Genomic DNA, 19,297 nt, shown 5'->3' with positions numbered 1-19,297 from the left:
ATCTGTGTCTTCACAGACAGAGATTGAATATATTATCGATTCTATGAATATGCTTATCTTGGAGGTTTACCTCTCCTTGCTCATTCAGGGAGCCTGCTGGAGCGTGCAGGCTTTTGGAGGGGCAGGGACGATCCCCGGGACACAGAGTCCTCCTCTCTCAGTGCTGAGAGCAACACCCAGAGCACAGGTGCAGGCTCCGGGTGCCCACCCCAGGGCATGCCGGAGGTTCAAGGTGTTTTTCAGGCTGATTCACGGTTTGCTGTGGAGAGGGCTCCCCGAGGTTTGGTTTGCTCACCCATCGCGCTGGGAGGCTCAGCTCCCCCTGAGGAATGGAGGCTTTTCCCTGCAGGAGGCAAAAGGAAGGAAACTCACCCCAAAGGCGGCTCCTGCCTCCCTCGGCAGCTCGCACGGGTCCCGAAACTGGGGGATTTCTGCCTAAAAGGGGAGTTTCAAACAGACCCTCGCTGCAGGAGCTGTGCTGCTCCCCTCCCACTGTCCTTGCTGTGAAATGCTCAATAAGCTTTTACTGTCTGCACATCCTTTAATGAGGTTTGAGTGTCTTACTTGGCATTTTATTTCGCATGTAAGAAGCAAGTTCACTTGCTTTATTTATTGATTTAACCCCTGACAAATACTCTGGCTGCCTGCTACTGTGCAGGTGCCTCGGTGAGATACCGTGATAAGCCTTTCTTTCCACACAGAGCAGAGTAAACTGCACTTTAGCAAATACACTCTGAACGAAGAGTATGCGGGGAAAAAAAGTATTTTCAAGAACTCTAATGCAAAATACTAATTAAGTTCCTGGGAAGGAGGCTTGGTCACTTCAGAGAGCGGCTAAAGACGTGTCTGTGAAGTCAGGATCCCCACTAGGACTGGAAATTAGTCTTTCATGCTTCAGTCCCCTCCACAGTCACAACAGCTCCTCGCTGCACTGGTGTTCCAGCAAAAGTAAGAGTTTTGCCCGTAACTTATTTCTGCCTAAAGCCAGGATGCCCCTGGAAACTGCCAGACGGGTCTGGCTGTGGCTGCCCCCTCCCCTCACGCCCCCTTTGCCCCTGGTGACTGCGAGAGGCAGAGGGAGAAGCTGGGGCAGGCATTCAGTGCCCGGAGCTCCGTTCCCGAAGCTGCGGGCACAGACGGGCAAAACGCGGAGCCCAAAAGCAGCCGGGGCCCCGCGCCCCTCTCCTGAAGCAAAGGCGAGAAAGAGCTGACTCCACCAACAGGGTCGGGACGTCAGTGACAGCAGAACAAACCCTCTAAGAAAATTTTATTATTTGGAAACTTGAAAAGTGGCAAGGTGGAGAGAACATAGAAAAATCAGGGGGGGGGGAAGAAAAAAAGAGACGTAAAGAGGAAGGGAGGAGAACAGCATGTCTTCAGCTTCCTATCTTCTTCCTGCAGTATCTCGCCGTTTCCCTTTCCTACTCCCAGTTCTCACAAGCATTCCCAACACACACGTGGGATGATACAGGACCCAAAACCTCAGCAACTTTTCTTGGCTTGATGCAGCCTTAGCGGGAAGCAGCGATCCACTAACAGAGGTTTTAACGCCAGGGATGCTGACGGGAGAGGCGGAGGGCTCAGCCGCCTGACTTGGGGCGAGCTGCTGGGGCTCGGGGGGCCACCCCGGCTGTGGCAGGGCCAGCTCCGGTCCGCGGGCCGGGTCCCCGCCCGCCGCCGCGCACAGCGCGCTGCTCCCCGCGCCGCCCCGGGCCCCGCTCCCCAGAGCGCTCCGCACCTCTCCCGGGCGCTCCCCGCCGCGGGGAACCGGGACGGAGCCCACGGGGATGGGCCGCGGGCACGGGGCGCTGGGACGGGACGCAGGGATGGGACGCGGAGACGGGATGCGGGAATGGGATGCTGGGATGGGATGCAAGCACGGGATGCAGAGCCGGGGATGCGGTGCGCGGATGGGGCGCTGGCCGAGCCCCCGCCGCCCCCCGGAGGAGCGGCCGCCGTGACTTGAGCGCATCCCGGCGGCGGCGGGGGAGGCGGGGAGCGGCGGGCCCGGCCCGCGCCCCTGCCCGTGCCCGTGTCCGTGTCCGTGTCCGTGCCCGGCTCGGAGCGCAGCGGGGCCGGGCTGCGGCGGGCAGGGCGGGACGGGGACAGCGCCGTGCGCCAGCGGCGGGGCCCGGGCGGCTGCGGGCTCTCCGGCTCCCCGGGCTCTCTGGGCTCCCCGGGCTCTCCGGGCTCCCCGGGCTCTCTGGGCTCCCCGGGCTCCCCGGCTCTCCGGCTCCCCGCTCCCGGGCGGCGCTGCCCTCGCCGGGCGGCGGGGCCGAGCGGCAGCAATGGCGGCGCGGGGCCGCCGCCCGCCCGGGCAGCCGCGGCTCTAGCAGGGACGCGGGGCGCCGCTCGCCGCCGGGCTATTTATTGCTCCCCTCTCGCTTAAGTTGCCGGCGGAGCACGCTGGCCGGAGCCTGCCCCCCCCGCGCCGCGGAGGTGCGGGGCGGCCATGGAGAGCCCCGCCGAGAACCCCAGCAAGGCGGCCGAGTACCTGAAGGAGCTGAACAAGATTATCGAGACGCAGCAGGAGCTGCTGGAGAAGCAGAAACGGAGGATAGACGAGCTGGAGCAGCAAGTGGCCAAGTTGTACCACGAAAATGCCTGCCTGCAGGACGAGCATCACCGGCACCTGGCCACATGCCGGCTCCAGCAGGGCGTCCTCCCCGCGCCCCCGGGGGTGCTGAGCGCCATCCAGGAGAACGCCAGGCACGAGAAGTAAGCGCTGCCCGCTTTTCTTTGCCCTTTTTTCGCCAGGAGGGTTTCCCTAGCGGGGTTTCCCTTCCCTTTCCCCTCCCGAAGCCGGCAGCGGCGGGACTCCCTGCGGGCTGTGCCCGGGGGACAGCGATGGGGTGCGGAGGGGCGGCCCGGCCTCTGTCCCTCTGTCCCCAGCCCGTGCTGTGCCCGTGTCTCCCTCGCTCCCCGGCCGGGCTCCCGGGGGGTTTCCAGTGGGGCTCCCCGCCCGCCGTGTCCCTGCGGCCACCGCCGCCCCGGGGATGCCCTAACGGGGCGCTGCGAGCCCTGCCCCGCTCCCCGGAGCGTGGTCGCTGCCGGACCGGGGCCACCCGGCCTGGGGAGCCGCTCGCCCCCGGGGGATGCTCCGTTCGCTATCGAGAGTGACCCGGCCAGGGGTCAGTAAACATTGGCCGCTCGCCACCGGCGGGCTGGCCCGGGCCAGCGCCCGCTCGCCCCGTTCGGGCCGCCTTCGCTCGCGGCCGCCGCGTCTGTTCCAGCCTCTCTAAGCTGTAATTAATCGTCTGCGTTTCCCCAGCGCTGGGAAAGCCGCTTAGTTGCGCGGTTCCGAAGCAGCGGGGATTCGGGAATAGCGAGAACTGATGTCGGCGCTTTCCCGGCGTGTTTTCACTTCTGGAAAAGTATTTAAGGCTTGGCTTTCCCGGAGTGGAGTGGGAAAAGCATGCATGGGATTACGAGCCCACTTCGCTGCTTGACACAGCACAATGGGCTGTTTGTGATCCGCTGCGAATTCCTTAGGTTTACAAAAACAGACGCGGCGGCTCCCGGCCGCCACCATCCCCCGGGATGCGGGATGCTGGATACGGCATCGCCTGCGGGAGGGCGAGCCCGGGCCGTGCCGGGATGCCCGCGATGCCCGGGATGCCCGTCCCGCTGCGGGAGGCACCGCTGGCTCGGCCGCATCTCCGCGCGGAGAGCGGTGTCGGGCAGGGATATCCCGGGAGCTCCCGCCGGCGGGGTGGAAGCGCTGCTGCTGCTGCTGCTGCGCTCCGAGCCGGGCTGCTGGTGCTCCAGAGCAGCAGCGCTTTCTCAGAGTGCTGCTGCGGAGGCTTCAGGAGGGTCACTCAGTGTCCCCTTTGCCTGCTCCTGTTCCCAAGCCTTGCTCCTGGCCAGGGTAGTGTGAAGGGAAGGGAAGGGAAGGGGTTCTGCCTCCCCAGCGCCCTTCTTGCTGTCAGTGTTAACAAGGGGTTTTTTCCCTGTGGTGCTGGGGTAATCACTTTAGGCTTTTTTGGCTGTTTCATAAACAAAGTAAAAGTAAATAGCTCCTTTAATAAACTGGAGAGCATGGTGTCAGTTATCAATCAGTCAATCAGTCAATCAATCAATCAATCAATCAATCAATCAATCCCTTAAGGAGAAAGAGCTGTTTCCAGAAAACATGGAATATTTACACTAATCCTATCCTGTGTATCCATGTCCAGCACCCAAGGATTTCTGTGGCGGTGCTTGTAGTACAAGATGTCAACTCAGCTATCTTGTCCCATTTGTCTCTTGCAAATGACATTACCAAAAATTGTACAAATGGCTTGCCTTGTTTAATAAAATTTCTTCTCTGCAGCCCAGGACTCATTTGCAGAGCCCTCCTTGGGCAGGCAGCTCTGGGGACTCGGAGGCTTTTAAGTCTCTTAAGTGGATTTGATGCTGGGATCAGAATTAATCTGGGATATTTATGGCAGAGTTGTATTGCTTTGAGGCATAGCCTGGGGGCTTAATGGGGAAGCTGGGAGCCAGCCCTGTGCATCTGGCTGGGCCCTTGGCCCACGTGCCTGCCTGGGGAGCCACAGCTCCAGGGCCACCTTCATCTGAGCAGTCCTGGTGTCCCCTCTGCTCCCCAAAACTCTCTTCCCTTGGAGGGAGGGAGCCCCTTCATCTCTGCCTGGCTGGCTGGCTAGGTTCCTCCTGTGGCCCTGGCACAGGGGCTGAGCCCCCACAGTGTCCAGGAGCAGGACAGGAGCCACTCATGGCATCACTTCATTCTCTAGCTGGATACAAAAGATGGAGGATGTCTCCAGCTTGGAAAATAGAGACTAATACGCATGTTTTAAAGACTTCTCTCAGTCCCACAGGTCCCTCAGCTCCCTGCCAGCCCAACCTGCAGGTTCCAGGGGTCTGGAGCTTTGCTTTCAGAAGCTCAGCCTCAGTTTCCTCAGGGCCAGTTGTCCCATTCACCTTGAGGATGTTTGGGAGAACATGAGGATCCCTTGTTTGTTGGAGCTCAGGTGCCAGTGATGCTGAAATGGGCAGTGACCACTGCTGTTCCTGACACTTCTGTACTTCAGAGCTAAAAAGAATGGAATCCTTTTTAATGGAATCCAGGTTTCTGTCACTGAAATACACCAGGGATTTTAGAAGTTGCCTTGTACCTTGACTTGAACAGTTTTTCTGAACTGCTTAGACTCCTGCCCTGCAGCAGCTCCATGTGTGAGGTGGCTGTGGCTCCCTCACAGGGGTTCTGTATTGCCAGATGTGGTTCACTTTTACAAATGGGAGCATGGAAAAGTTACACGAGATAACATGGTTGTGGTTAGGTCTGATACTTAATAAAAGACAGTAAAGAAATCTAACAACCAAAACAACAAAATCCCCACAAGTCCAAAAAGTTTACAGTTCTTACAAAGGAAGGAATATGGAGGTGAAGACTGCTTAAACAATTTGGAAAAGCTGGGGTAGTTGTAGAAATTCTGTAGCTTGTGAGGAGGGGAACTGTTAATGAGCCCTGAGATAGACTTCTGGAAGAAAGAAACTCAGTGCAATGATAAGTATATAAAATGTATATAAAAAAAATTAAAACAATCTGGTTTATGCACTTACAGAAAGTCCCAGAGTGGGAAAAGAAGTTTATTTTGTGTCAGTTGCTGATGGAAGAAGGGAGGGAGGAGCAGAGGGCCAGGTGAGCAGGTGCAGGTGTGCTCCTTATCCTACAAGGACAGACCAGAAAAGGTCTGGGGGCAGACTCACTAATTTTACAATGAATTGCTGAGGGCAGATCACCATTAAAATGCACCGGTGAATTGAGAATAGTTGATTAGGAGGCTTTGTTGGATGTGATGAATCAGCATAAGGAAGATAACAATAGGTGTTTAACTCATTAAGGTGTTTAACTCTGAGTTGCATGACTAATTTTGAGTGAATCCATTTCATTGAATGTTTGGGAAGCAGTGGGAGCCTCTAGAGCTCAGCTCCTCGGTGTAATTCAATAATGCACTTTTTTTGGGGTGCAAACCCAGATGCACTGCATTTTCTCACATCTACACAAGGATAGTTTTGTGTGGCTGGGAATTCAACGCTGACCCCTCGCAGCTTAGGGAGGGATGTTTGTGCTTATCCTAATCAAGTTAAAAACTGTGCTGCTCTTCCACGGAGAAAGTGCGTGCTGAGAGGAGGAGCAGGAGGGAGAGCAGAGCTGTCAGCTCAGACAGAGCAGTCTGAAGGGGCTGTTGCTGCAGCTCTGACTCTGCTGGTTTATTTTTGAATGCATCTAGGGCTGGTTCTGTTCTCTGGGGCACGGGTTGGAGCTGCAGGACAGCCCAGAGTGCCGGGGAGATGCTGTGGGTCTGGGTGAGGTGTGCTGGGAGCAGGGGGAGCTGAAGTTGTTGCGCTGGTGACAGTCACATGTGAAGGCTGCGGTGTGCCCTACATAAAGCGAGCTTGTGACTTGGCCTGTCGCTGCCGGCGCTGGGCTGCCCTGCACAGCCAGCACAGCCACACACTGCACAGTGCAGACCAGCAGAGCTGCTCCCCTCCCTCCTGCTCCAGAGATGCGCTGTGCTGAGACAGACCGTGCAAATGACGTAAATCCCGCTTCCCTGCCTGCGCCGCGCTCGAGCAGCAGCTTGTTTTTGTTTGCTGTGCTGGGCTGGAGGTGCCCAGCCTCTGCTGGAGTGGGCTCTGCTGGCCCGTCTGTGCCTCCCTGGCAGCAGGGATGGAGGTGAAGCGCTGCTCTGGGGTCCTGTTTCCCCAGCGGCTGCGGGGAAGTGTGATGTGTGGCTGGGAGTCTGCAGTGCCAGTGCAGCTCTTCGCAGAGGATGCACCTCTGTGTTCATCTGCTCCTGAGGAGTGCAAAGCACACGTGGTGTCCAGGATGAGCAGGTTATTCCTGCAGGGTGCTGTGTGTCCTGTCAGCCCTGCAGCAGGTAGGGATGGTGTAATTCCAGCTTTGGGCAGAATCTTGCACCTTCAAGTAACTTAAAAGAACCCTGTTCACTTCATTTTCAGTCCATAACTGGAATGGTGGGACTGCTGAGGCCTGAGAGTGAGGGTTTCACACTGAAGGGAATGCTTTTGCTCTTGAAACCCTCATTTTGGGATCATTAGTGTGATTTGGACATTAGCATAGGGGTGAGCATCCCTTAGAACAGGCATTTGTGGTGCTGGCAGGCTGCAGGAAATCAATAGTGTGAAGATGTGTAAGAAGATGTGAACTTGCTAACTAAATTCAGATAAATTATTTTGGATCTCTGAAATGCTGGCAAATTCTTGTACTTAATATCTGCTAAACGTGAAGCTAAATGATAACACCTAGAGACAAATTCACTTGAAAACTGATGTGTGCTGTGTAATCAATGAACCAGGGCAGGGAGGGGGTGCCAGGAGCACAGTGATGACAGAGCAGAGTGCTGGTATCAATAAAGTTCCTGGGAAGTCAGAGAGGGGAGGGAGAACATGGTCCAGAAAGGGAACAGCAGGAATACAGAGTGTTTTGGGATAGAAAAACCAGTGTAGCAGAAAATCACCCATCCTGTAACACAACAGCTTTAAAGATGGTTTCAAACCTTGAAGTAAATATGTCCCACTTAGAGCAGAGCAGTCTTAAAGAATTACCAGGACAGACTGGATCTGGGATCCTGCTCTGATGAAGCTTTTTACACAGAACACAGCTTTTGAGCTTCCCAGCTTTGGAGTTGTGCTCTGAACTTTAAGAACAAAGCACATTTTCGTGCTCACTGGTGCTTTGATGGCCTTCCTTATGAATTCACTGTCGAGGAAACTGAGCAGCACTTCCAGAGATGCACTTTTGGAAAAGATCTGGCCGTGTGCATGGATCCTGGGGGCTGGTGAGCCGCCAGGAGCTGCTGTGATGACAGGAGTGTGCCTGAGCATCCCCTCCGCTCTGGGGCTGCTGCTCTGTGCACACGTGTGGCTCACAGCAGGACACTGCTGGTGTCCCCATCCAGGAGGGCAAGGGAATGCCCCTCTGGGCCTGCAGTGCCACTCTGGGCTGGTTTGTATCAGAAACCACAGCAGGGAGAGGAGCAGGATGGCCCCTGTGGGAGGAGGCTCCGGTGCAGCACCTCTGTCTGTCCTTGGCTGCTCAGAGCTTGCCAAGTTTGGGATGGTGCATCAGGCTTTGGGCTCAGCCCTAAAAGTCAGTGCTGCTTCTGAAGACCTGGGCTTCCTGCTGGGTGAGGGCTGCTGAGCTTTGTCCACTCCAAGTGACAAACCTCTGGGAGGAGGTGAAGAGCAGACATTGCTGAACCTTGCAGCCTTCTTGCCATGGTTATTGCTTGGGAAGACAAATCTCCTTCAGTCCTTGGGGAAGGTGTGTTCTGGCAAAAAAGAAAAAAAAAGTTGCAGCTTTTTTGAAAACCTGAAGCAAGATACAGCACACCCAAAGAAGTGTCTTTAGGAAGAGCTGATTTGAGGGCAGATCACAGAAGCTGTGAAAGAAAGAGAGCCAGGCATTTCAAGGTGTTTTCCTACAGCATACTGATGGGGGACTAAATTATTAACATTGAAATAGTAAATTCTTAAATCCTCCTTGCAAGTAGCATCTCAAAAAGCTTAATTTGATTTTTTTAGACCCAGCAGAAGTAGCTGGCTGTTGATGTGCTGGGGGCAGTGTGAGTGGGGCCTTCAGACACAGAGTTTGTGCAGAGCTCTGGGCTCCTCCAGGGCTCCCCAAAGGGCAGGAGGAGCAGCCCCTGTTTGACACTGCTCACTGTGGTGGCCCTGCTCCTGTGCAGGAGCATCCCAGGGCTCTCAATTTCCCTGGAGTTCATGGCTCAGCTGGGGTTCCCATCCCCAGTTTGGGGGCTCAGCTGGGGTTCCCATCCCCAGTTTGGGGGCTCAGCTGGGGTTACAGTCCCCAGTTTGGGGCTCAGCTGGGGTTCCCATCCCCAGTTTGGGGCTCAGCTGGGGTTCCCATCCCCAGTTTTGGGGCTCAGCTGGGGTTCCCATCCCCAGTTTGGGGCTCAGCTGGGGTTCCCATCCCCAGTTTTGGGGCTCAGCTGGGGTTCCCATCCCCAGTTTGGCAGAGCTGCCCCAGTCAGGCAGCCTGTGCCAGGGGAGCTCAGGGCTGGCTCTCTGAGCTCTGCTCTGCCCCAGGCTCCTGCGTGCAGGTGCAGGGAGGTCACCCCGTGCCAGGCACTAAGGAGGTGAGTGGGAAGCTGCTTAGGTAAGTGGATTTTGCAGGTCAGAAGTAATTCCTGATGTGCAACCCACACTTGTATTATTCTAATTCGATCCCATCATTCCAACTCAGACCCTCTCTATTATGTTAATTGCCCCTTTTTTTTGGTGTTTTGCAGCCTGCAGATACTTTCAGGCTGTACCTGCCAGTGCTCCTGCCTTTCATCTTAGCTCAGTGAGCCCGTGAGTGAGGTTGTCAGAATTCCTTTCTGCCTGTATCCCTGCCTAATTGCACTGTTTTTCTCAGCAGAATTGTAGAATTGGAAATGGAGACAGTGTGAGCAGGCTGTGGTGCAGCAGAGCAGCGTGGTGTGAGCAGGAGGATGTGATGGTGCATCCTGCTGGCTGCTGGTACCTGTCTTTTCCCCCTGGCTGCTTTTCCCCCATATTCCTTGCTAGGAGTTCTCTCCAGATCCTTCATAGCATTTCCTAAAATACTGGAATTGTAACTGTTGTAGCTACTGTGCCTCAGTGGGAGAGATGCTGGTTTTCCTGCTCAGAAATGTGGGTAGGAGTTGTTGCTTAGTGGCCACTGCCCTGTGGTTGGGGGCAGGAGCAGGAGGTGTTTCCTCAGTCCCTCCTGCTGACCTGTTCTCTGCCCTTGGCACAAGGAGCAAGGGGGGCTGATTTTTTTTTTTTACAGCTGGGCAAGTCAGAGTTAATGATCTTCTCTTAATGGGCTGCTCAGACACTGGGGTGAGAAATGGTTGTGTTAAACAACACGCTTGAGACAAACAAGCCTCTTAAAATCCTGGGTGCCTTCGTGGCTCTAAACCAACTTGTTTGAGTTTAATGATTTTGTTTGTGTGGTTTGTGGCAGGAAAAACTAATAGTGTTAAAATCAGGGAGTGAATCCCAGACTGGTTTGGGTTTGAAGGGACCATAAATCATCCCATTCCATGGCAGGGACACCTCCCACTGTGCCAGGTGCTCCAGCCCCAGTGTCCAGCCTGGCCTTGGGCACTGCCAGGGATCCAGGGGCAGCCACAGCTGCTCTGGGCACCCTGTGCTAGGGAACAATTCCTTCCCAATGTCCCATCCATCCCTGCCCTCTGGCAATGGGAAGCCATTCCCTGTGTCCTGTCCCTCCATCCCTTGTCCCCAGTCCCTCTCCAGCTCTCCTGGAGCCCCTTTAGGCACTGGAAGGGGCTCTGAGCTCTCCAGGTGAGCACCCCCAGCTCTCCCAGCCTGGCTCCAGAGCAGAATCTACTGCAGAGTGGCCACAATATTTGAAGAGGGTGAAACGCTGCAGAATGGAGCAGTTTCCCCAGCAGAACCTGAGCCCCTGACTCACGGGTTTTTCTCCCCTCTGTTGTGTCCTGTGGGGCTGTGATCCTGGGGGATTCTTCATCCCATGCCCATCCCATCCCATGGCTGTGCTCCCTCTGCTGGCTCTGCTCAGCTCCAAACCCACATCTGGAGCGTGGAGCCTGTTTCTAATGGCAACACCTCCCTGCTCCTGCACCTCCTCACACGTGGGAAAGGCTGAGCACAGCTGAAGGTTCCTCATGAGCTACGTTTTGTCTTGAAGTGCAGAGGGAAACTTTCTTTTCAAGTGGTGCCCTTTTAAAATATTCTCAGGGAAGAAATTATTCTGCTGCGAGGGATCTGTGTAGACTGAGGGAGTCTCACTGCTGTGCTAGATAAGGAAAATGCTGCTACTGAGTAGCTCTCTATAGCAACTGATTGAAATATAATATACATTATTTGCATGTTAATAAGATTTCTAGTCAGACTTCCCCAGCAAACACAAGTGGAGACAAAGACATGCATGTAATACATCTCTAACTGCACCACAGTCATTCAGATTTACTGAGTGGGAATTCACTTCCTTCTTAATGAGGCAAAGAAAGCAGCAGGGGAAGGTGGGGAAGCAATCTCCTGGCCTTCCTCAGGGTTTGGGATGCAGCTGGGAGTTGGTGTTTGTCAGGGTTTTCCATCTTTGCTGGATTTCTCCTGGCTCACAATGGTTGCAGGTGACTTGGGAGCTTTTAATTGCTCCTTTTGGGCATGGAAGGTGGAGCTGTGGGGGGAGCACAGGGAGACTGTCTTTAGACAGGGATTATATTGGGGAATCTGAAGCCCTGGTGGAGTTAAATCTGGCCAGGGATGTCAAGGAGAACAAGAAAAGCTTCCATAGGAATGTCAGTGATAAAGGGAAGAGTTGGGAAAATGTGACCTGTGACAAGGAGGGGGCTGAGGCCACAAAGCTCTTTTGTAACCAAAGAATCATCTCTTGGAAGTTGTGACTGCATTTCAGTTAGCAGAGCAGCTGCTGGTAGTCTGAGTTCATCCCCCCACAGCTGTGGGGTCCCTTCATGGGGGACCAGCAGCCTGGCTGCCTGCAGGTGAGAGTCCAGGAGCAGCTGGTGGCACCCATGGAATGCCCTGCCACGGCCACTGGGACCTCAGGGCCAAAGGGACACTGGGGCTCAGCAGGGCACACCCCAGTGACTCCTTGGGGCTGCTCACAGGTAAGAGATGGGACACTTTATTATGAGTAAATACTTTAATGTGAGGTGGGCACAACTTCTCTTTGCTTGGCTGGCCCAGGTTACCTCAATTTCAGAAGTTCATTGCAGCAACATTTTGTTCATTGCTTTTCCATGGTTCTCTGCTCACACGTGGGGAGTATAAAATCTTACTTGGTTGTCTTCTGTGTGCTATTAATGGTCCTGGAAATGCAGCAAAATGTCAGGGATGCATGTGAGTCATTGCAGACAAATGACTGTCTTCCAGTTCAGGTCCCATCAATCTGCACTGTTGGTCTCTTGGTGTGGTTTTCTGTATTTAGAAAGTTATGTTTCACCAGAATTAAGGTGTTACTTTGTTTTTTGACAAGCGAAAAGAAAGCAAACCCACTTGTAATGGACTGTGGCTGGCAGCACTGTTCTTTGAGCAGGGTTTCTTGGTAGGACAGGCACACACAGAGCCTCTGGTGCACCCAGGGCTGCTGTTTGCCAGCTGTGCTCTGGGGATGCTCTCCCTGGTGCCAGGCTGCACTTGTGCTCAGGGAAGGGGAAGGTGCAGGGCAGTGCAGGGGTTGTGGCTGCCCTGACAGCCCTGCCCAGGGCACATGGGGCTCCCCTCCTGCAGCAGCTGGGACCTTGTGCTGGGTTTGGGGGTCTGGGGGTTTGCAGAGCCCTGAGCCATCCCTCTTCTTCATCCTTGCTTCCACAGCTGCCTCACCTTCCTTTCAGCAGGAGTTCAGAGCAGGAGCTGGTCAGAAACCTTCTGCTTGATGTGCTCTGCTCACCTCATGCTTTCCTTGTCAGGCAGGTGTTCCTCTGGAAATCTAAGCCTTGTTATTCAAGTCCAAAGCACCCTGATCATTATTTTAAATTCTTGATTGAGTGCCAGGTTCCAGTGGCACCACGACCAGGGTGTGTGTGCTGTGTGTGTCCTGTTTTAGGCTGCTTTTCTCCAGCCTGTGCACTGGTGTCCTTTGTGAGCAGATTGGGCTGTCTATGTGGAAAGTCCTTGTAGTGACAGCAAAGAAGGAATTCACAGTAGTGGGAATATCCCCTGGGGGGTTTTATTTGCTACTGGGAGTTGTGATTAATGGCTCTGTGTTGTGGAGAATAGCTGTATTTTGACTTTTCCTTGCATTCCATCTTTGTGTGTAGCCCCGTGGCAGAAGTGTTAGATGTTGGTTTTGAGCTGGAGAAGCTGTGTGCACTCCAAAGAACATCTGCTTTAGTCTGTTCCTTCTGCCTGCCTTCCTGCTTCACCCAGGCAGGACTGTGGCTGGGGATTCTCAAACCCTCAGTGTCACTTGGTAAAATTCACTGCTAAAACCAAACACTCTGATCCTTTTAAAGGCAGAAATAGCCTCTGTTGTCTCATCCTTAATTGATGCACGTAACTTGGGTGTGTCACACCGTGGAGGTGAGCAGGCTCTAATTGCAGGAAGGTAAAGTGGGGATGTCTGACCCTTCCTTTGGCTCCTTCCTGGAGGATTTTCCTCTTCATTTAGCACAGCCTTTCCTGGTGTTGGTCTCCCTGATTGAGACCCAAAGAGTGAGGCCCTGCTGTGCAAGGGGAGGGCTGGGATCTAATGCAAATGAACCAGCTAGATTTGAATAAGGTAAAAATCTATATTCAGCTTTCAGCCTTGGTTCTATTTTAAGCTTTTAATTGAGTCCACCACCTCTTGAGTGCTTGAGGTTGTCAAGGGTTGAGGCAATGGCTTTGCCTTTCAGGAAAGGAGAGAGCTGACTTGATTTCAGGTTTGCTGAGGTTGTGCCAGCGGTGCTAGCACAGAGTTGGGCTGACAGGGAGCACTGCCCTGCCTGGTGGGCTGTGCTGGTGGCTGTGCCAGTCAGGTGTCTGGGGATGAAAGTGCCAGGCGTGGAAGGGAGGAGAATCAGCAGTGAAAGAACTTAGCTGTGACCTTTTATCCAAATGGCTTGGGAGGAAAACTTTGAAGGCAGTGATGTGAAACTGTGGCTGGAATTCAGTAGCTGCTCCTGGCTTGCATTGTTAGGGAATTCTAAAAAGGTGATAAAAACTACTTCAGGTAAGGGAGGAGAGACCTCTTGACTCAAAGGTCAAGAGTTCCCCCTGCCCATGTTTGTTTCTAGTGGATGGAGCTTGCCAGGCTCCTGGGACCATGTCCTGCTGTAGATGGAGCTCACCTCAGTGCTGGTTTAATATTTAATCAGAGCCTGATGTGCAGGTGACAGGGAACTGAAGGAGGGAGGCAGGGAAATTAATTTCTGCTCCTACTTTCTCCAGCTGCCTTTCCCAATTTGTGCCTTACAAATTTCCTGGCCTTTGGTGCTTAAAAAGGAGAATGGTTGGACTTGGGTCTGAATTCTGTGTTGAGCAGCACAGGGTTTGCATTAAATCCTGAAAAGGAGATTTGCTGAAGTCTCTTCAGAGCAGCGTGGTTAAATGGGGTTTTGGTTGTGCCCAGGCATTGCAGCAGGGCAGTTCTGTGCAGCATTAACGTGGTATGGCTGCCAGGAGCAGGGGTCACTGCAGCTGTGCTCTCTGGAGTGTCCCTGTGTCCCCTTGGCCCTGCTCACGTTCCTGGGGAGCAGAGATGGGTCAGGAGCAGCTCGGTGTGTGTGAGAACACATCCCCTGTGGGGTGTGCTGGGGCCTGGGCAGGGCTGGGGGCTGTCCCAGGGGCTCAGTGACATCCCAGGGGCTCAGTGTCACCTTGGGGATGTTTGGGTGGGACATGAGGATCCCTTGTTTGCTGGAGCTCAGGTGCCAGTGATGCTGAAATGGGCAGTGACCACTGCTGTTCCTGACACTTCTGGGCTAAAAAGAATGGAATCCTCCTCAATGGAAATCAGGTTTCTCTTACTCAAATACACCAGGGCTTTTAGAAATTGTCTTGTACCTTGACTTGAACAATTTTTTCTAAAATGCTTAGACTCCAGGGGGACTTCACACCTTAGAGGAAACCAAGAAATCCTTGGAAAAGCAGAGAAAACATCGTGGTTTGGGTGTTTTTTCCTACCCTCTCTACTCTCCTTCAATATAGTAACAACTTTAGGGTGGTAGAAATGTGCCTGTCCTGGAACTCATCACTGAGAGCCTGGTGCTGCTGTTGGAGCTTCAAAATAGATATCAGGCTCTCATCTTACAGGGTGTTTTTATGTACTGGCAGTGATTTTTAAAAATTTTTTTAATTTTTATTTTTCCCCACCTCACCTGCCTTTTTTCACCCATCCAACAACTTCTCCACCCAAATGCATCTGACCTGAGCAAATGCATCTCCTACCCAGGGCTGAGGGCTGTCTGTCCTCTCTGCTGCTTGCTCTGAAAGCAAGAAGGGACAATTTTTTTAAACACATTGCAGAGTTATGTAACTTCTTGAGGAATGTGCTTCCCTTATTATGTAATGTGATACATCAGCAGAACTTGCTGACATCAGCCATGATCTTCACCTCCACTTGCTCATGAAAAACCTGTTATTGCCTTGACCTCACTTGGCTCCCAGGGCTGTGGGCACTCTTAGGACCTCTCATTAAACATCTCAGACCAAGATGAAGAGTCCTTCTCCAGCTAACATGATTTCACTTGGAATATGCTGCCCCTCATGCTAACAGTGCAAATGCACCTTGGCATCACCAACACACTTACCTGACTTTACAAAGGTGCCTGGCAAGGGTCACCAGAGCTCTGTTTAATAATTCAGCCTGTGTGGGTCTGGCTCATGTCAGGTGTCTTTGTGCATTGCATTGATTGAGGCTCTGGTATTCTATTTAGGAATAGATGGTGTAAAGAGGCTGTTCAGCAGCCTGCTGTTGTAATGGTAAATGCCATGAAACAGGTGTGCTATGCTCTGTGATTTTGGGGTGATTCCAGTGCACAGAAGACTGACCAGTGATCACAACTGGTTCCATTTTCCCCCTGGGACAAGCTCAACACCCAAAGCCTTCTGAGCCAAACCCTTCAAGCTTTCCTCTAAAACTCCTACCAAAGGACCTAGCCCGACCATTTAGAGACAAACAGCCCATTTGTGAGCCATCATGCTGAAATGCCAACAAAACAGCTCAAATCTCTGTCACCTGCTCAACTGAGCACAGGATTCCTCTCTGCTCAGTGATTGTTAGGGCTGGTGGAGAGTGAACTGGGCAGGAGGTGCCACTCAGGCAGAAACTGCTGCTGGTGGGGATCTCCTGGCTACTGCAGATCTGCTCCTTCCCTAAGGATGGGCCTCTGCCAGAAATCTGCCTTAATAACTGCTCTGCACTGCACAAAATTACCTTCACCAGTTTGAGTATTTTTTATAAGGCAGGGAAGGTAACAGGGAAGATTCAAGTGTGCTGCTTGAGGCTTTCTGCCAGCTGATCAGGAAGTGAGCTTTACTAGGATTCTTTGTCAGAATCAACAATATCTTTCTTTAAGTTAAGCATTTCTGAAGAGCAATGTCAGTGTGGAGTGGCTTGATCTCCATGTGCTCAGTCTCTGAGAGATGGAGAAACTCAAATCTCTACTTAGCTGTTTGTTTAAAGGAGTCAGACTTCTGAGCTGCAGTAATGGCATTGTCTGGGATGGGGAAATAGCCAAAACCAACAGCAGTGCCTGGGGACTGGGGGGCTTGGGATGCTGTCAAAGCTGGTCAGTGCTCTTGGCTAATTTTGTGTTTGATGTAAAGTGTGGGGGTGCTCTGCCCATGCACTTGGGAAGGTGTGAGTGGAGAAGAGCTGAATGCGTGAACTGCTGCTCTGCAGCTCCAGCCCTCCTGGGGGATAATTGTCCTTTGAATTGAAAGTCTTCTTGTAAAGAACACAGGCTGGGAGAGCTGGGGGTGCTCACCTGGAGAGGAGAAGCTCCAGGGAGGGCTCAGAGCCCTTTCCAGTGCCTAAAGGGGCTCCAGGAGAGCTGGAGAGGGACTGGGGACAAGGGATGGAGGGACAGGACACAGGGAATGGCTTCCACTGCCAGAGGGCAGGGATGGATGGGATATTGGGAAGGAATTCCTGGCTGGGAGGGTGAGGAGGCTCTGGCACAGAGAAGCAAGTTATTCTGTTATTCCTCAGTGTTTAAAAAAATCCCATCTCAAAATAACGCACTCCCAAACAGGAGTAGGAGACTAAATTATTTATCTGCTTAATTTGTGATCTCTCCTTGCTCTGCAGCATTTGGAGAGCAAGTGACTTTGTTCCTGTTGAGAATTTCTTTCCACTGACTTCTCTGATAGAAAGGCTCTTGCTGCCAACCCAGGTGCACTTGGGGATTTCCTCACTGTGGAGCAGAGCCCCTGCTCCATGTCCAGCTGTAGTTGGAAATAAAACCCTTGGGAAGGTTCCTGCTGTCTTAGCTCCTCTGAGAGCACACTAGATACCCCTCCCAGATTTACTTAGTCTTTGCTTAGCTTTCCTAACCTGCCAGCAGTTTATATTTGGGGTCCATCTGTTAGCTTGGCCTCACAGGACAATTTTGTACTTTTGGGCTTTTCACTTCCTTCCTGGGGATGCAAGTTCTTTACATTTATTTTCAAACTTGACACCAATGCCTGATTCTTTTCATGTCTCACTGCCCACGGAGCTGCAGATATTTTTATTTACATGTGACAGTAATCCAGTGTTGAGCATCAAAGCCCATGTTGAAGGTTCCTGTTGGCAGGACAGGATTACAAACAGCAGAGGCAGCTGCACAGCCCCAGCCCATTAACTATTAATGCTGGTGTTTCTGTGTAAGTGCTTGCCATGGGGTGGCTCTGGGGGAAGGCTGTTTCTGAGGTGGCTAGGCTATGCTCTGCACCTCTGACAATGTGATTTTTCATGCTGCAGACCGAGCTGAAGGGATGCATCACTGCAGCCTTGCTTAAGGCAACTGGAAAACCCAGCCCTGCTCACTCACTCGCTTTCAGAGCAAGAAAAAACCTGTTTCCCTTCATAAAAGTAGTGTGGACAATAGCTTATACTTTGGGAAACTTCCCTTCCCTTTATGTGCTAGTTTTTCTTAAAATGCCAATAAACACAATGAAAAAAACAACCAACTAAAACCCCCCCCCAAAAAAAACAACCCTCAAACCTACCAAAAATCTCAGATTCTGGTGGCTTTTCACAACCTGTGCTTTATTTTACCTCCATCAACCAAACGTGGCAAAACAGCCACTGCCATCCTTTTGTCCTTCCTCACCCAACAAAATATTCCATGGTGGTTGCACAGTTTGAGTGAGTGCTAAATATAGCAGGGAGGAAGGAAGAAATCAGGTGTGTCTGCCTTGGACACCTCTCCCTGCTCCAGATTTTCCAGGAGCATTCCTTTTCCCATCTCCTCCCTCTGCGCTCCCTGTGCTGCCTGAGGAGGCTCATTCAGCCTGGGGGGGCCAAGGTGAGTCTGAAAAATGAGCTTTAGGTGTTCTGAGTGCCTCTCACTGAGCTGGTAGCATCCTCATTGGAATTCTGGCTGTGCAGGAGGAAAAGGAGTCATTTCTCTGCTGCCTTTTTGTGCTGGGACACGGAGAAAAATCAGAGCTTTGCAGACAAGAGTGATCTGGCACAACTTGTGAGTTGAGGCAGTGAAAAATCAGCTACAGTGAGATTTCATGTTGATATTCATGTTTTTGATTAAAAAAAATGTGTATTTTAATGTAATATCTACAGTCCATTGGACTGGTTCTTTGGTTTTTCAGAAATTATCCAAATACAGTTTTACCTTAGAAAGCCTTTAACAGTCTTCCTGCACAGCAGCCACATTCCATTCACCAGCTGGATTTTCTTCTGCTTTTGGGTATTGAAATACTTCAAGTTGAAGGTGTTTTGTTTTATTTTTCTTGGAGAACACTTTACTGCAGATATTTACAGTGATTTCAGGCAGCTCTGTGTTACTTGAATTGTGTTTTCTTTAATTTTGATGGTACTTGTTTTGAAATCTGGTAAGCTCCAGCAAGTGGACAGACTTTCCTTGAGTGGAGCTACCTGCAGTTGTGGTAGCTGCTGTTTTAATTCAGAAGTTTTTTGCTACTATACAACATTTAAATCACACAATGAATTTAAAGGAAATTCACAACTGGGTTATTCTGAGAAAAATCTTAGCACTGCAGTAGAAAAGGGCATAACACAAAGTTTGCTGTTACTTTAAAAAATAATTAAAACCCCCCCACCTCCCAACAAAGCAAAATGAATTGCTGTCTGATCTCTTGTTTATAATTAAGTAAATGGATCAACCTGAAGCACTAAGAAGTGTGGCAGGTTTAGCCAGGGCTCTCATGGCCAGTGCTGCTGACAAAGCACCAGGACATCCATGAAATGCTGAGTCTGCATTTCCTCTGTTGCTGGAGCTGCCAGTGGAACTCCTGAGCAGCCACGAGTGGCTTGTTTGACTTGCAGCTGTGCTGTGCATCCTCCCTGCTGCTGCTGGGGATGCAGGGATTCAGTCCTGGCCCATCTCTGAGGAGTTCTGCCCTTCACGTCTCCAGAGGGTGCTGAAATTCAGGTTCCATGAATAGGTGTGGAGAAGCTGCTGATAGCAGCAGTGCTGCTTGCTGGAGCCATCTGCTTTGGCTCCTTGGATTAATGGAAAGCTGCTTCTTTATGTAGGAAAGGGAAGAAAACCCTTCCAGAACAGCCACCCTGGAAAACACAGGACTTCCCCCTCTTTCCTCTCCTCCCTCCAGAAAAGGGATTCAGAGAACCCAACTGTAAATGCCATGTGAAATGCAATTA

General features: G+C 52.1%; 1 protein-coding gene across 2 annotated transcripts in view; it reads left to right on the top strand.

The window, feature by feature from the left end:
- Nucleotides 1-1,450: 1,450 nt before the first annotated feature.
- IQSEC1 (IQ motif and Sec7 domain ArfGEF 1) overlaps nucleotides 1,451-19,297 on the top strand; it is a 272,134-nt gene continuing 254,287 nt past the window's right edge. Inside the window, exons 1-2 of one of the 2 annotated variants that reach the window (XM_056501272.1) lie at nucleotides 1,451-1,541; nucleotides 2,391-2,718. In XM_056501272.1, the coding sequence (XP_056357247.1) occupies nucleotides 2,453-2,718 (266 nt within the window). In that variant the 5' untranslated portion in view covers nucleotides 1,451-1,541; nucleotides 2,391-2,452. Of the gene's footprint in view, nucleotides 1,542-2,283; nucleotides 2,719-19,297 lie in introns of those variants that run through there. The other variant, XM_056501273.1, reaches the window with a different exon arrangement.

This window comes from Oenanthe melanoleuca, chromosome 12 (assembly GCF_029582105.1).
Source record: "Oenanthe melanoleuca isolate GR-GAL-2019-014 chromosome 12, OMel1.0, whole genome shotgun sequence".
Classification (NCBI taxonomy): domain Eukaryota; kingdom Metazoa; phylum Chordata; class Aves; order Passeriformes; family Muscicapidae; genus Oenanthe; species Oenanthe melanoleuca.
This window is presented reverse-complemented; position numbering and strand designations above follow the sequence as displayed.